Here is an 18,584-nt window from a genome sequence, read left to right on the forward strand (position 1 = left end):
ATACCATAGCTGGATATAATTTACTTATCAGCTGTATTTGCAAGAAAACTTACATGTAAAATTTCTGTTTGCTGATTTTCTTCTCATTTTCTAGCTGAATAACTCCAATAAAATTAATGCACATCCACCACTAAACAACTCAGTATCAAAATTGACCTACAGCTTTCCAAGCCAATAATTAAATTGTGTTCTTATAACATGAAGGTAAGTCAAAAAGTGTTACAAAATTATAGAACCCTTATTAAACAAAAATACAAAACTATGAAGCTTTTGTTTCATGCATATTCTTGTGTATTCTCCATCTAGGTTTAAACACTCCTGAAGATGGCATTTCCTGCTCATTAAGCACAAGGTCAGCAATTCAAAACCACCAGTCACTCCGAGGGACAAAGATGAGGCTTTCTACTTCCATAAAGAGTTATAGTCTTGAAAACCCACAGAAGCAGGTCTGCTGTGCAGCAGGGTCGCTGTGAATAAGAATCAACAAGATGACACTGAGTTGCTTAGGTTCTTCCCTAAAGAATTCTGCAAGATGAATGTCTTCATCTTGTATGTGAGGCAAAGTCTCTCCATCCTTTCCTCTAGGGAGCATGCTGGCTGTACTTCTTCTAAGACAGTAAGTTGTTTATTCCTTCAGCAGTTTATGGTGCTTTCAATATTCTTCACCAGCACCATGATTCAAATGCATCAATTCTTCTTCAATCTTCTTTATTCGATGTCCAACTTTAAACGCCTATGAGGCCAAGACAGCCTTATTACTGAGAGAGGTTATCTGTAGTTGACTGATCACAAAGATATTTTTAAACACTTCTTACTTGGAATAAACTCATGCAAGTATAAATTGGAATGCTAGTAGCAGTACTTTTTCACTTACCCTCATAGCTCAGTTATCATCAACATATGGCATAGATTACCCATCCTGGCACGAAGTACATCTCTTGGCTTCAATGATAGATGCCACACTACATTGCATTTTCCTGAGGACTGGCCTCACCTATACCCTTTTAAATCTAATTTTTTTGTTAACATTTGATTGTAAATTAAGTGAATCTATAAATCAAATGTGGGAGTATTAAAATCTCAATTGACTTGAAATTATGTAACTTCCATAACTTTTTAAGGGAATACTTTTTAATTTCATTGAGAAGTGTGTGTAATTTTTACTGTAAAAAATCTTTTCTGTCTTTTGTTAAATTTTCTATAACATTAAAAATTAGGTATTTTAATGCTATTTAAACAGTATTGCTTTCTAAATTCTAATTTTAATTTGTTCACTGCTCAACTGCAAAAATATCATTGATTTTTAAAATATTGACCTTGAATCCTGCAATGGTGCTGAATTTATCTTAGTTCTAGTACATGTGTTTATAGATTCCTTAGGATATCCTACATAACTAATTATGCTGAGAATAAAGTGAGCTTTATTTCCTCTTTTCTAATACTTGTGACTTTTATTTCTTTATCATTTTGGCTAGTGGCTTTCAACGTGATGCCAAACAGAGGTGGAGAAAGCAAGCCATGTCTCAATCTCAGGGAGAAAGTATTAATTATTCATTATGAAGAATGATGTTAACTGTAAGTTTTACGTAGATCCCATTTGTCAGATTAGGGAAATTGTTTTCTAAGCTTGCTGAAAGTTTTTATTTTTAATGCATTTTAATTTTTTTGAAATAAGTTTTTATACATATACTGAGATAATTTATATTGTTTTTCATTACATTCATTTTTATACTTTCATTATTTTCCTCTTTTTTTTCATTAACTTTAATTTGCTAGGATTGTTTCCCTAGTTTCATACTTAGATGGAAGTTTAAATTAGTAAATTGATCTCATATTCTGAGCCATTTACTGATATCAATTTAAAATTTTAATAAATATATTAAAATTTTATTTTATATAAAATTTTATTTTATGTAAACATTACATATACAGATTTTATATGGATGTAAAATATATAAAACATGAGTCCACTTATGAAAGAGAGAGAGGGACCAGCCCCCATCCTGGAGCTCTAAGCCTTGAGGGCAGCATAGTGGCATGGAGCAGTGATACCAGAGAGCACGATGGGACTGGGGCCAAGCGGAGCTATGGCGACCCCTCCCCAGAAGAATGTAATGCAGAGGACAGTACTGTAGCTATAGCTTGGGGAGAGTGGCACCTCTGTCCAGAGCATACAGTGTGAACTCAGAGGGAAAGAGAGAGAACATCATCATGGCCCACCAAGCCTGGAGAAGATGTCCCTGTTCAGAGCATCCAATGAACAGAGAGGACCATTGGGCTGACTCAGACCCATGGCCTATAGGGTACAGAACTGCAGACACTGTGCAGAAGTGTGACCTGCCTGCCCCTTGCACAGTGGAGTGGGAACCATGTAGGGAGTGCAACAGGGCACCAAGAGGAGAAAAGTAACCAAGTCCCTGAGGAATCCTGAAAATAGATTTCTGACTCAGGGGACAGGGTTTGCTCCTCATCAGAACTGATTGGAAAACACTCATAAGGATCAGCAGACAGACCTGGAACTATCTATTGGTTTTGTTTGTTTGTTTGTATCACCCTGTGTCTAACTATATAAGATAGGTAGGACAAACGATCCTGAGAAGAAAACAACTGGGCCAGAGGTTCCAGGGGACATGGGAGAGGAGCGGGGTGGGAGGGGGAATGAGGAGCCAACAAACTCAGGGTTAAGGGAACAACAAGGGATCTAAAATTGATGGTGAGGAGGGTAATTAATGCCTGGTGGGGTTTGATCAAGTGCAATGTATCCCAGCAGAATTTCTGAGAGCTGAAATGGAGGGTGAGCATGATAGTGGGACAGGAGGAAGGTGAAAGGAAATAGAGGAAAGAAGTAGGAGGCAAAAGCTATTTATAGAGGTATAGCTATAGCCATGTATATATGTAAATATATTAATTTGTAATGAAAGGGACAGAGGCCAATGTACATATATTTATATGTTAAGTATTAAGATAGCAGACAGACTTTGGGCCTGTACTGCAGGCCTCCCTAAACACAAGAACACTATTATAATAACCTGGCTTCTTTGATAATGACCTTCCAGAAACAATTGTTGAAGACAAAAGGGGTGCATAAGCAAATGTGGTGAAGAAAGTGGATGGTGCCCAGCTATCAAAATATACAGCATCTGGGATGCTAAAGGCTTGAAGTTAAACAAGTGGACATGTAGCAGGGAAGCAACAAAGCCCACATGGAAGACGCACACTAGCCTGTGTGATCAAGAGGTGTTGACAGGATAAGGTATCAAAAGATGCAAAACAAACCATTATATCGATGTGAAAGAGGGGGATGGAGTGGAGACCCAAAGCCCATCCGTAAACAATTGGACATGCCCCACATAATGGTTACAAGGAAGGAACGATTCAACCAGGGTACAGTATAGTAGCGAGGAAACACACATCATTCCACAAGTTCCTGTATGCTTCCTTTCCCCCACTACCATGACCCAGAGTCTACCTTACCAATCTAACTAGACCAGAGTACACACATTGGCACAAATAAGAGCTCCCTGACACATGGCATTCAAGACAGATAAGACCCTCTGGAACAGTCATGGGAGTAGTGATATCATAAGGGTAGGGGGCTGGTAGGGGCAGGGGTAGGAGAAAGATATCACAAGGTTGGATATATCGCCCACGCTCCAGGGTGGGATGAATAACAGAAATGTGAGTTAAGAGAGACAACAAACAGCATAAGACAGGAAACAATAATAATAATAAATAATTGATCAAGGATTCACTAGGGTGGAAGGGGTGAGGGAGGGCGGAGGATCTGATACCAAGGGTTCAAATAGAAAGAAAATGGTTTCCAAATGTTGATGGCAACATATATACAAGTATGCTTAACACAATTGAATGATGGATTGTTATAAGATTTGTAAGAATCCCCCAATAAAATGATTAATAAAAACATTTTATTTTATGTAAACATTTAATATAAACATCCTATATTTAATATAAATATAATATATGTTTATATACATATTCTATACTTATATAAAATTTAATTAAGATATTAAAATATTTTGGTAAATGTATGTGAAACTATTATCATTTCATCAGTTTTCACATGTACAACTCAGTGGCATTATTTTTTGTTATCATGTTGGATTTTCTGTATTTTCCACCAGTTTTTCCCCTAAAAGGAAGCACTTACTCTAATAAATTTTGCTAAGTCATTTTTATTTTTAATGAACTCAAAATGCTGTTTAATTTCTCTAGGGACTTCTTCAATCACTGATTATTTAAAAGTGTGCTATTTGCAAACTTAGCACAGGAAAAGACATAGAAGACCCAAATATCAAGAAGAAGGGGTGACATCACAACAGATCCAAGCAAACAGAAAACAAGAAAACAAAATTACCATAAAAGACTGTACATCAACAAATTTGAAAAGCCAGGAGAAATGAACAAATTCCTAGAAACACACTATCTACCCAAATTAATACAGACGAATGTAGAAAACTTCAACAAACTCGTAACAAAAGAAAAAGTCCTGAGGCACCATCCATCAACTGCTATCCACTCTGGACTCAGAACATGCAGTGGTGGGTAACACTGCCCTGGGGCAAAAGTCCAAATTGGCCAAGCAATCCAAACGATATGATGGCGAGGCCAGCCTGTGGGAAGTGACTGAGCAGGGCACTGAATTAACCGAATAAGGAGAGGAATCTTTTTTTCTGTTGCTTATGAAAATGTTGTAAGGGCCTTTAGGCTATCTTGGAGGGTTATCTCATGCAGTGAGCAAAATTTGGAAGGTGCTGATAAAAACAAAAAAAGCCGATGTCTGGAAAAGAGAAAATTGAGACTGAGCGAACAGAGAGCTGCAATGTTGTAATGCTTCTTGTGAAAAAGTCTTGCTCCCTGCACTTCCCAAGCAGAAAATGAAAGATGACTACATTTAGGTGGCTGAGGTTGCTGATGGTGATGACAGGAAAAGTATTGTGGATGAGTCACAATCAACATACCGAGAAGCTTTTGAAACCAGTAAAAAGGAAATACAGTAAATGCTGCCTATCAGATTGGTTCTGACCCTTAACTTCTCTGTGTTCTAGTACGCGATTCTGAACTTCCCACAGGGAGCTGCTCTCTTGCAAAGACCGCTTTTGATAAAGCCATATCGGAACTTGAAATATTAAGTGCAGAGTCATACAAAAACAGCTGCTTTCTTCATGAATGATGTTCCTGATGTTCTTCTACAGTTCATCCGGTCTTCTCTGATTATTGTTCAATGCATCAAACCTGTTCTTCAGATGTTCTTGAAATTCAGGTGGGACAAACTGAAGGTTGTGTTTTGGCTCTTGTGGACTTGTTTTAATTTTCTTCAGCTTTATTGATGGTTCTGTTTCACAGTCAGCCTCTGGCATGGTTTTAGCTGCTAATATTGAGTTTCTTCACTGTTTTTTCCCACAAATGTAATGAATTTGATTTCTATGTATTGCAACTGGAGAAGTCCATATGGCTAGTCGCCTTTTGCATTGTTGAAAAAAGGTAATTGCTCTGAACAAATTGTTGGTCTTGCAAAATTCTTTCATGCGCTCTCCAGCTTTTTCCCTAACACCAAGAGCATATACAGTTCTACAACTACTGTTCCTTCCTCTTCGTTTCCAACTTTGACATTCCAATCACCAATAATTTTCAAGACATCTTGATTGCATGTTTGATCAATTTCTGAATGAAGATGTTGGTAGAATTCTTCAGTTTCCTCATTACTAGCTTTTGTGGTTGCTACAATAATGTGAACAATAGCTTTATTGATTGGATTTTCTTAAAGGGTGATAGGTATAATGTTATCATAGACAGTATTTTACTTCATGATCAACATTTTACAGTATCCTTTTGGACAATCAGTACCTTTCCTCTTGATTTTGTCATTCCTAGCATAGTAAATCATGTGCTTTTCTCATTCAAAGCAACCCAAACCAGTCCATTTCAGTTCACTAATGCCTAGGGCACTGATTTTTTCATTCCATTCATTTTCAAATGATTTTCTTAAATTCATACTTTATATTCCAAGTTCTGATTATTAGAAGAGTTTTGCAGCGGTTTCTTTTTCTTTGAATTGTGTCGTATCAGCAAATAAACACCCCAAAGATTCTACTCCCACAATCTTTACACCACTCGTGACCATGGTCAACTCTAATTTTGGCCAGCTACCCCTCCTCAGTCACATTTTGTGTGCTTTCCATGCTGAGGTGCCCATCCGCAGGCACTATCTCCTACAATGTTCTTCCATTCCTTAGGCCTGCAGTATCTGACAATGTTTCAAGGCTATGCATACGGGTTTCAGCCGTTACTTCCTCTGAAGTGGGCAGCGGAGTCCTTCTACATCGTCTGTTCTTAGTCTAGAAGCTCCATTGTTCACTTTGGGTGCCCCTGCTGGCATTTGAGATACCAGCAACATAGCCTAAATCATCACAGCAAACCACAAGCCACTCCAGTATGCAAATTGACAGACAAGTGGTGGTTGATGCAGTGTTGTTATCTTTAACTTTACTATTTTTCTATCTACCTTTTATGTCAGTTATAGAGAGGAGTACTGATATTCAACTATAATTACTGATTTATTTCATTTTCATCATGATTTGCTTTTTATGTATTTTGAAGTTATTAGATATGTGAGCAAACCTTGAAAGGGTCCTGTTCCATATCACCACAGGAAAGCTAAAATTCCAATAAAGCCAGTGAAGCAAACTTTTTGGTTTCTTACTGCATCTAAGTTATGGTTTACCAACTATTGGCACAGTCCTGGAGGTGTAGACGACACTTTGAGCTGCTAAATGCAAAGTCAGCAGTTTGAGCCTAACAGCTGCTGCAGAAGAAAGATGAGGCTTTCTGTAGCCCCACATCTGTTCCAAGAGTTACAGTCTTGGAAAACGAAAGGGGCAATGATAATCTACCCTATAGGGGCACTGAATCATAATTGGATTAATGACCGTGAGTTTTTCTTCTTTGGTTTGGTAGTTTATTAAGTGTATAATAACTTTGTTCGTTTTCAAGTTTTTATTTGTAGGGGTTAGAAAAAGAACCACATATATGGTTTAATAGGATATTGTTGTTGATTTTTGTTGTTGTTGATTTTATTTCTTGAGATGGACTGTGTAAATATTTACTGTGTAAATATGTTTCTTATCCCTCAAATCTACATAAATAGTGGTCTGAGTGGCAAGAGAGAAAGTAAAATTGAAATGGAACCTTTGGTGACAAACAAGTTCATCTTAAACAAACAAAAAAAGAAAGTTTGTAATATTCTGAGAATCACCAAAATGTAACAGACAGGAAGTGAATACATACTATAGTAAAAATGATACCAATAGACTTGCTCAAGAGAATTGTCACAAACTTTCCATTTGTAAAAAGTGAAGTGTATTCAGAGGGTCTTCAAACAGCAATGCCATCATCTTTTCATTTAATTTTCTCATAAAGTTTTAAAAGTTCCCTCACTTTTATAATTTTGTTTTGTTGTAAAAATTAACCCCTTAATGCCAGATCCACTCTCCATTATTATTCAACCTGGACTTTATGCTAGGTATCTGAACTTGATAGTCGGTATTTTTGCCTTTTTGATTTTGGCCAGGATGAGACACCAGCTGGAACTTGGAGAACAGAGGGGAAGGATGTTTGGGTACATAAGTACCTCCCTGCTGAGCTGCAGGTTGCCAGCAGGAGCATCTCTTAAACACACAGTTCTTTCAGGTGAAAGCCTACAGCAGTCTCAATGAACTCTGGTAATTCTTGCACTTCCTTAAATCAGGATGAAAATGGATCATTTATTAGCCCTTTAGGACTGTTAGCAGTAGTGGGTTATGCGCAGAGCTAACCAAAAAGTTACCGCTTCAAAGCCACCTGCTGTCCCACAGGAGAAAGATGTCTACGCTGGTAAAGACTTAGTGTCGGAAACCCACGGGGCAGTTGTTTGGTTTTAATTTGCCCTACGTGCTTCAGGATCACTCTTTGTTTTCAGTTTACGTTTCACGCCCCAATAACACACCTTTGTAAATTGCCCTTTCTTGGTACCTTTCAATCCATCACCTTTCGCATGCCATCTTAACAGACAAGGACATTGGCTCACCTAGCCCAATTGTCAATAGATGAGCTGTTATAACAAAGAGTTACGATAGATTCCCTAAGCAGTAATCGATGCAGAGGTACAGACAACTGCTGCCAAACTATGGTAGTGGTACAGGCAACTGAAAATGCAAACTGCAACAGGGTATTTGAACCCACAATCCGACGGAAGACACCCTCCACAAGTTTCAGGACGTTGAGAGGGAAGAGGTTGGCGTGGACCCGGAGCGTGAGCGAGACAACTGTTCTGGGCTAACTTCAGGGACTTGAGCAAAGCACTCCTACCCCAATGCAGGTGGCCTCTCCACTCCCAGAGAGCAGTTCCGCGTTTACAAAGAAAAACAAAAACCCCACGCGTATCCCGGCAGGCAGTCGCAGGCCGCCATTTCTCGCGAGAGCAGAGATTTCCCCAGCCTTCCCCGCAGAGTTCTCGCGAGCGTCCCGCCCCCGCCCCGCCCGTTCCGGCTAGTGGGCTGCGTCGTGGCTCCGCCCTACCGTGTGCGCGCGCACCGTGGCGGGAATTTTGCTCGTTTCAGGCTCGGATTCCGGAAGTGATATCTGGACCCCTGGGGGCGGCACCTGGGAGCGGGAAGAGCGGCTGGTGAGACCCGGCCGGTGGATTTGGGGGAGCCCGGGGAGTTCACCTGTGCGGGCCTCGGCTCCACGCCTCTCTCCCCCGGCGCGTCTCACCCGGGGGCCTGGGAGGCCTGGGGGCCGGCGCCCCGCATTGACCTCTAATCGCCCGCCGACCTGTGAGGGTGCCTTCTGCACCGGGCTGCGGGGAAACGGGCCCGTGGCGGCTTTGGGTGCCGAGGTTGCTGTTCGGCCTAGTCAGAACCTGGATCTGTGCTTGCAACCCCTTCCCCCCACCGCCCTGCGGCCCGAGGCTGCTCCGTGCGACCTACAGGACGGATTTTTAAGTCGCTGCCAGAGCTAATCGAGCGAGCATTTTGCCTTAATTTTGACAGCGTTAATTTCAGGTAATGGGAAGGTTGGGGATTTGGCTTCTCAATTTGGGAGCGGGGGAGTAGGGTGTTCTCAGTTGAGGTTGTAGCCCTCAGTCTCGGCTCTACCCACCTCTAGGAATCTCTTCAAAATCGGGAATGGTGATCCCAATAATCCCCTTGCATTTCAGGACATGAAGTAAACAATGGATAACTGTTCTGCTGGGTCGACGTTCCTGACCGACAGCTTGGAGTTGGAACTTGGGACCGAATGGTGCAAACCCCCATGCTTTTCTTGTGCTTTTGATGATAGAGGAGGAGGAAAAAGTTTTTCTGGAGAGTCTTACCTTTCTAGCGGCTCCCTTAAGCGGTAGGTAACGAAGAGAGACTTTGGGGTTTTCCCTTATCAGATTATATTTCATCAATTTGTTCGGAATGCTAATTAATATAATTTCTGTCAAACTTTGAGTTTCACCAAAAGTTGCTTTGAAATCAGTGGAGATCCCCTTGCAGAGGGATCTAGGGGAGGAGACGAGCCAGTCAAGGTGCGATGTAGCACCAATGAAAAATACAACTTTCCTCTAGTTCCTAAATGCTTCCTCCCACTCCCCCACCCCCACTATCATGATCCAAATTCTACCTTGCAAGTCTGGCTAGACCAGAGGATGTGCACTGGTGCAGATAGGAACTGGAAACACGGGGAATCCAGGGAGGATGATCCCCCTCAGGACCAGTGGTGTAGTGGGAGGGTAGAGGAAGGGTGGGTTGGAAAGGGGAACCGATTCTACATGTGACCTCCTCCCTGGGGGAAGGACAACAGAAAAGTGGGTGAAGGGAGACGTTGGACAGGACAAGACATGACAAAATGATAATTTATAAATTATCAAGGGTTCATGAGGGAAGGGGTAACCAGGAGGGAGGGGGAAAAAAAGGACCTGATGCCAGGGGCTGAAGTGAAGAGCAAATGTTTTGAGAATGATGAGGGCAATGAATGTACAAATGAGCTTTACACAATTGATGTATGTGTGAATTGTGATGAGTTGTATGAGCCCCTAATAAAACTATTAAAAATGTTTAAAAAAGAAAGTAAATGTTTAGAAAATAATGATGGCAACATATGTACAAATATGCTTGATACAATTGATAGCTGGATTGTTACAAGAGCTGTATGAGCCCAATAAAATGATCTTGAAAAATAAAAAAGAATCACATGGGTGGAAATTAATAGACTTTCTATTAGAGAGTATTCCAAAGTATTTGGGATACTGAGAACTTCTTCCTCATGGTAACATGCTGTCCTATCCCTTTACTACCTCAGTTTTGGTGTTGGGTTTGGGGCATTAATTTCCCATTTACGTCTAATGAATTCGGAACTGCCTCAGCTTTTTGATATCATGCATGGTTTTTGTTGCTTCAAACCAACCCCCTTGCCACCATTCAGAAAGTTCCTGTAGGGTTTCTGATACTTGATATCTTTCCAAGTGCAAACAGCCTCAGCCAGCCTTTGAATTGCTGACCTTGCCTAACCAACCTATGGCACCAGCAGGGCTCCTATGTGGGAGTCTACTTCCTTCTCCAAAAAACCAAACTGACTGCCACAGAGTGGATGCCTTTTCAGAGCGAATTTCTACTCTTTACAGGCCCAGCCTTTGAAGAAGACTTTCCAGTGCTCCAGATTGTGTAGGTTCACAAAAGTATTATTCTTCAAAGTTGATGTACTAGGCAGCTATGTACATATTGCAGTGAAGCTGATAATCTTGAAATGTGGTAGGAATACATATTTGAGATCTTTAAAGAGATTACCTAACTTGATTTTCCTGTATACCAGACATGGCACAGAATCACTTTTAGCTGGTGTTTTAAAAAGTTAAATGCCCTTACACAGGATGAAAGTCTACCAAACCAAAAGCAACAAATGAAGATAAACACAAATATGCTCCATAAGCTCTTTGTGTATTTTTCACCTTAAGTTATACATCGTTCTTTAGCTGTACTTTTATCACCATGTATGGCTACCTCTTTAATGTCCTCTCTGTAGTAATCATAGTTATGTAATATATGTAATGGATTTCTTGACTTCAGAACATTTTTGGTATGTCACATAATATAGATTCATGTAATATTAACACAGACAGCATACTATTTATGAGATTAAATTGGAATTTTCTTTTTCTTTTCAGGCTAATTTTGAATCTTGATCCTTTACCAACCAATTTTGAAGAAGATACAGTAGAAATATTTGGCATTCCGTGGGTTACTGAAACTGCATTAGTTAATTCATCTAGAGAGCTTTTTCATTTATTCAGGTATGTTTGCTTTCCAACAGTTTTGGCATGTAATGCACATACAATAAAATTCAGTAGTTCAATCACATCAAGAAGAGTTGTCCAATTACATCTCCACAATCAGTGTTAGTGTTTATTTTTATAACTGCCTTTAAGTGTAAAAGTCATTCCTTTTTTTGGTTAAGTTAGATGTCTGGGTAGTTTCTAAGGCAGAATGAGAAACCACCCAGTAAGGTAAGATGAAAGGGAGACATCCACACTTGCAAATGCATTTTTTTCCTTGTTTGCTCTGTAAACGTTAGGTCGAGCTATGCTTGTTGCTTACTTGATTATGCACCAATAGTAATAAATCAAGCAGCAGTGATGAAAGGTTTTGATGAGTTACCTTTTTAGTGATCTTTCAAAACCTTTATCTTCTATCTGATATGTATTATAGATAAATATTGAAGGCTTTTCAGTATGGTATCATTTTTTACAAAACTTTAAAGTGCTCTTGCTGTTTAATATCCATAGACTTAAACAATAGAGAATCAGCCGAGATTTTCCAAATATTTTTATTTTAGATTGTGAAGTAGAGATAGGATTTGTTTCCTATTTGAAGAACATGTAAAATATTTCAATGAAAGTTTTCAGGTACAGGAAAATAGTCCGGTATATTATATTTTCATTACCTACTTCCCTATCTTTTTAACTTAACTATTTAAAAGCAAATTCTAGGCATCATATTATCTCACTTTTGAAAACTCAATCATGCATCTCTTCAAAGCATGCACACACACACACACACATATAACATGGCATTGCCACAATTAATAAAACAGTATCATCATTTAAAACTGGTTCATATTTAAATTTTGATGACATTTTAGAGCCATTATTGAGGGAAAAGTATTCTCTAAAACCATATTAAGAATATATATATTTAGATGGAAATGGAAAGGTGGAAGGATTTCCCCTATATACTTCTGATGGCCTTTGTGAGAAGATATTACTGCGCCTGTATGAAGTTGCATCTACTCTACGATTGAGGAACTAGGCTAACAATATTCTGTAAAGCCAGTCAGTCAGGATCTAGGTTATAAGAAGACCCCGGAATTAAGATGGAATGTCATCTATATAGCTTTGGCTGAAAGCTCCAATCTACAGTACTTTAGTCCGTTTCTGAATTTTTGTATGATACAATTTAACATTTCATTTTAACTGTTAACCTTAGGTGTTTTATAAAACTATTTTAAGCTTGACAGTTTGGGAAGGTGAGACAGTGGCATATCTCATCGTGTCTTAAAGTTTTTGCTATTCAGTGCTGACCCTTCAGTAAACATTTAGTAAATATTAATTGTCATCCAGAAATGAGAATCATTAAAGCTAAGTATTCAATGTGGGAACAGTAACCATCTGGTAAATTCTTATTTCTTTAAATTAGGCAACAACTATACAACTTGGAAACATTATTACAAGCCAGCTGTGATTTTGGTAAGTTTTTGTAGAGTGTGTTTAAAGGCCAGAAGGAATGCTACTCTGCTGTGGTAAATTGCACACAGGGCCACGATGACTTCATTGGGGGCCCAGAAGTAACACGGTGGACATGTTCACTTGGCAGTTTAGTAGGCGTTGTATTTGGCTTTCAGAAAAAGTATGGTATTTTGTTGTAGCTTAGATTTACAATGGCTTTCCAAGTCTTTAGGTCTTAAGGCTAAACTTCCTGAAGTAAATTCATACTTACTTCAGGAGTAGAGAGTCATATAGAGAATTTATAGAGGGATGAAAAGAGCTAGACTTCCCTATCTCTCTGTTGTCTGCTTGTTTATTTGTTTGCTTTTGGCAGGTAATAGAGTGCTGCTTTTCCCGAGATTGGCATAATCGTGTAGTAAATGGAAGAGCAGTGTGTTTTGTGCTGGCTAACTGCTATTCTTCTGCATTTTTGGTAAAATGTACTTTAAATCATGGTGCTTGATATTTGTGGGTCTCACACCTGACAATAGTTCCCACCTCACCAAGTTCTTGTCAGGATTCCTAATGCGTGCCAAGTGATTAGACGAATGTCTATTATTAGTACTGATCAGGTGTCAGAGACCAACAGGACATAATTTTGGTCAAATACTTAGATGTGTTTGCTTCCTAAAGCAAGTTACACACCTTATGAGGGACAGATTGGCAGGATCTCAGTAAGAAAAGGCAAAAAGAAGGACTTGCACTTGCGTTTGGGTTGTATTGGCAAGTTTTGGGGGATGCTTAAAGGGACTAGCAGTCTGTGCTACATTGGATGCTGTCATTGAAGATTTGCTATGTTAATTTTTATCTAGGAAGTGGGATGAACAAAGGGCATGTAGGGAATTTATTAGTAAAGAAGTAACAAGTCATGTTAGCTGGAAGACTAGAATACTTGCTTTTGTTTGTGTTCGCATAGTGCCTATGTCTGTGTCAGATGCAATAGAAGAAATATCTATTTTTGGTCTTGTTTCACTTTAGACACAGAGTGGCTCTGTATGAAAATTGTTTATTTTCAGCAGAGAATAGCTTGTTCTGACATGCTGACAATCATCGGTCTGTGTATCAGTATATTTTAAGTGGTGTTTTCCACTGTCCCTGCTTCATGTCAAGTGCTAGGGAATAAGAGGAAAACTATGCAGTCGAAAAGTGTACAGTTGAGTAAGATGGACAAGCAAACATAGTAGAGCAGGACAAATGGAGAAGGGCCGTAGTGAAGGCATGAAACTGCTGAGTTCATCGCTGACTGATGCCAGTTCTGGGTCTTCAAGGATGAAGAGGAGTTAACTAGACAAAAGGTTTTGGGATAGGATGATTTCTGGGCAAAAGCAACTTTATGTGAAAAGACATTGAGGTGTGTAAAGTCAGTTAAATTAGGAAGCAAGGGAGTGGGTAGTAGTTCTTTAAGGTTGAATTAGTGTGTGGAAGTGATGAATTTGGGAGGGATAAAATCACATTTACCTCTTTGTTAATTTTAATCATGCCGAAGAGTTTGAATTTTATCTTGAGTCCTCGTGAAGTTTCTAAAAGATAGTTGTGGAAATCGCAAATCATGTTGACTATAAAGAATGGTTGAAGTAAATTGGGTTCATGAAAGCATTCTGCAAGACTCTTCTTGGAAAAGCACTGAATTTAATAACTATGACTGAGGACTATTTGTTGAAACAGTTACACTGAATTTTAGCTGTTTTTATTACTTTAAACTTTTTAATGACATCTGTTGAACAGGTTAGGAGTCTTTGACATTAATGCAATTTGGCTTGTCTCCACCACAAATCTATGTCAGGGCATTCTTTGTTAATAACGTGGGTAGCTAACTTGCCTGTCAACTTTCCCCAGAAAGCCATAACATTACTGTTACTTAATACCCCTGTGTGTAGTTCTTATTCTAGACATTAAGCTTTCAGAATTACTTTTCCAGTTGTGGCAGAATGACATAACATGCATATTTTGCTGGTGTCTGTTCTTAAATATAGCTGTTGGCATTACTGTTTCTCAGGTTGAGAACAGACTATACTTAGTTTTCTTTATGCTACCTTGTGAGGGAATCTCAAAGAATGTTTTCTATTTTAACTATCATAGGAAAACTATGCAAATAGTGCAGGTATTTAGAATGCATAAATCTTTTTTCAACAATTTATATATTTTTTCATAGTAACACATGTACATAATTTAAGAACTCAAATCTAATTACAAGACCTAAAAAAATTAGCAGTCTCCTGACCGCTCTAAGCAATGACTTCAAGCTCTTTTAAGCGTTGGCTGTTTCTTCTGGTATTTAATTCTATCTTTTGAAATAATGTGATTAAGCTGCTATTTCCTGACCTTGGGCCTTTACCTCACCTCCAATTTTAGACACTATCTGTTGACCTCCAGATGGAAGAATTTGACTTTTTGTTACCACCCCTTTAATCTTCCCCATCCTTGCATTATAGGTTGCTTTGCTTACTTATATATGATTAAATAATATTTAGTATTGACACTAATATGACTAAATTCTATACTCCTTTTTGTATATGATTTTTAAAATAGAGTTAATCATTTCTCATTTTCATTTGCTTTATATACCATAAATTTACCCATAAGTCTCTGATCAAGCAATAAAAGTACTTTTTATGTCAAATGTGTCAGGAAGTCTTAGGTTCTTTCTTTGGAAATATATATATTTTTCTTCATTTTATTAAACATTGTTGATTTTAATTGGAAATATTTTCTTCTTCATTCTGATCTAAAGTGGATCCTGGGACAATCCTTTACAATTAACTGTCATTTTGCTGTGCCTTATGCCCTTGACAAAATCTCTCTCTACCCTCATTTCTTTTAAAAGGATGAGCACAAAACTGGTGTCTGTGAGACACAGGTTAAGGATATCCCAAATGTTCAACTTTTTCAAATTGCATCATCTTAATCATCAAGTACCGCTCTTCCTCAGTCCTCTTCCCTCGGTCCCTGGGTTCTAGAATTCCGCAGTGCCGTGTAGAACTCATGAACTGTCGAGGAAATGGTAGACACTGTTCCGTAGGCAGACAAGTTCCAAATCTGAGAGTCGGGTCAGGCTGGAGACTTAACTTAAACTGTGACACATGAAACTATAAACACAGGCAGAGAGGCACATTATAAAATGAGGACTGGTTGCAGCAAACCACAGTGGAGTAAGATCACATCATTACACAACTGCCAAACCACTGGAAACCCATGGCCATGCCAAGTTGACACAACCTTTACAGGTCCATGCTCCCTGTTTACAATGGCAGCAATCTGTCCATTCCCCTTGTTGGGCCACAAGCATTTTCCTTGCACAGTCTTGTCCATTCATTATGTGGAAGCCACACAGCCCATGGGTTAAGAAAAACTCACTGCCCTCAAGCCAATGCCAACTCATAGCGACTTTATAAGACCGGGTAGAACTGCCCCTGTGAGTTCCCGAGATAGGCCCATCATTCTCCCAAGACAATGACTAGATAAACCACATTAAGTATTACATTGAAACAGTTTCTCTTTAACTGCGGATTTCCTCACTTTGGAGCCGCACATCCTTCAGCAGTTTACGGAAAAAGGGTCATTTAGAAGTCAATAAAGATAGTGTAAAACTTTGTGAATTTCATGTGATGCATGACTGTTAATTACACGTTTATCAGTTTTGAAATATACTGTGTAAGCCACGCTCCAAACACAGTATCTCCAATGAGACACAGCATTTCTGGCATTTCAGAAAGCCCCTTTTCCTCCCCATTCACTGAAGCAGCCATTGCTCTGATTCTGTGTACAGAATGTACACCACGAACATGTGTTTCTGGCTTTTTTCACTTGACACAATATTGTGATTAATCCATGCTTTCTGCATCCGTAATTTGCCCCCTTTAGTTGCTGAATGTTCTGTCCTATGAATATGTAACACCGCTTTTTCATTTACCTGTTGGGCTTGTTGACCGTTTCCGTTTTTGCCAACTCTGAATAAAGCAGCCAAGAGCATTCTGTGTTTGAAACTGATTGTGAGTTTGGTGAAGGGCTACAGCAGATCATCAGTTTTACCTCCCAGGGTTCGTACGTAGTGTATTTCCATTCATCCACTGCAGTTTCCTAATGCATCTGTGCGTATTCCTCATTTCCCTGCTTTTTCTGTTTCCATTCTTCTGTTCCTAACCCTTTGGAACTTTGCCCTTGGTGAAATGTTACTCTTGATTTTAAAGACGGCGTTGGTTTTTCTAACGTAGGAGGTGAGTTCAGGTCCAGGCGTGAAGGATGACTAAGGACCATAGTGCTGGGGACTCTGCCCATCTCGTTCTGACCAGTAAGCCTAGTGTCAGGATGTTGAGCTCTCTTCCACGTTCTCCCACTCTATTTGGAACCTTCTAATGCGACCCCTTTCATAGCAGTTGGCAGTGGCAGCTACTCTAGTTTTTCTGGAGACTGCTGTTTTGTGTGGTCCATTGGCTCATCAGACTAATTGTTTTCGCATATCTTTTATTTTTCACCAGTTTCCTATCCTCTGATGGAGAAAGTCCAGTAATTGGACCTTAGATGGCTGCTTTTGAGCATTCAGAGCATTTTTATTCAAAGATTTTTGTGGCCATTAGGTTTCATCAGATGATCAGGCCTGCATGCACTATGTTATATTTTATTATTTGCCTTTTCCATTTCAACCATTCTAAATCCATGTAATATCTATGGTGACCCACTGATGAGGGGTTTTTTTCTGCATTTTTCACAGTTGTTAGTATTTTGGGGGGATTGATGTGTTCCTTTTCTTTTTTTTATTAAGCATTTTATTAGGGGCTCATAACTCATCACAATCCATACATACATCAATTGTGTAAAGCACATCTGTACATTCTTTGCCTTCATTTCAAAGCATTTGCTCTCCACTTAAACCCTTTGCATCAGGCCCTCTTTTTTTCCCCTCCCTCTCCCTCCTCCCTCCCTCATGAGCCCTTGATAATTTATAAATTATTATTTTGTCATATCTTGCCCTGTCTGACGTCTCCCTTCGCCCCCTTTTCTGTTGTCCGTCCCCCAGGGAGGAGGTCACCTCTAGATCCTTGTAATCGGTTCCCTCTTTCCAACCCACTCACCCTCTACCCTCCCAGTATCGCCACTCACACCCCTGCTCCTGAAGGTATCATTCACCCTGGATTCCCTGTGCCTCCAGCTCCTATCTGCACCAGTGTCCATCCTCTGCTCTATCCAGACTTGCAAGGTAGAATTCGAATCATGATAGTTGGGCGGAGGAAGCATTTAGGAACTACAGGAAAGCTGTATTCTTTATGGGTGCAACATCACACCCTGACTGACTCATCTCTCCCCTAAACCCCTCTGTGAGGGGATCTCCAGTGGCCAACAAATGGGCTTTGGGTCTCCATTCTACACTTCCCCCTTCATTCACTATAGTAAGAATTTTTTTGTTCTGATGATGTCTTAAACCTGATCCCTTCGGTATCTTTTGATATCTGGGTACCATCAGCTTTCTTCGCCACAATTGGTTATGCACCCATTTGTCTTTAGCGATTGTATCCTGGAGGTGTGCACCCAATGATATGATTTTTGTTCTTTGATGCCTGATAACTGATCCCTTCGGAACCACATGATCACACAGACTGGTGTGTTCTTTCATGTGGGCTTTGTTGCTTCTGAGCTAGATGGCCGCTTGTTTACCTTCAAGCCTTTAAGACCCCAGACGCTATCTCTTTTGATAGCTGGGCACCATCAGCTTTCTTCACCACATTTGTTCACGTACCCACTTTGTCTTCAGCGGTTGTGTTGGGAGGGTGAGCACCACAGAATGCCAATT

At 39.6% G+C, this 18,584-nt stretch overlaps 1 protein-coding gene across 1 annotated transcript in view; it reads left to right on the forward strand.

Annotated features, from left to right (window-relative positions):
* Window positions 1–8,600: 8,600 nt before the first annotated feature.
* The window catches only part of MMS22L (MMS22 like, DNA repair protein), a 131,706-nt gene continuing 121,722 nt past the window's right edge, over window positions 8,601–18,584 (forward strand). Inside the window, exons 1-4 of the mRNA XM_075554749.1 lie at window positions 8,601–9,059; window positions 9,215–9,393; window positions 11,204–11,329; window positions 12,732–12,781. Coding sequence (XP_075410864.1) covers window positions 9,230–9,393; window positions 11,204–11,329; window positions 12,732–12,781 — 340 coding nt within the window. The 5' untranslated portion in view covers window positions 8,601–9,059; window positions 9,215–9,229. The remainder of the gene's footprint in view (window positions 9,060–9,214; window positions 9,394–11,203; window positions 11,330–12,731; window positions 12,782–18,584) is intronic.

This window comes from Tenrec ecaudatus, chromosome 7, assembly GCF_050624435.1.
Source record: "Tenrec ecaudatus isolate mTenEca1 chromosome 7, mTenEca1.hap1, whole genome shotgun sequence".
Taxonomy (NCBI): Eukaryota; Metazoa; Chordata; class Mammalia; order Afrosoricida; family Tenrecidae; genus Tenrec; species Tenrec ecaudatus.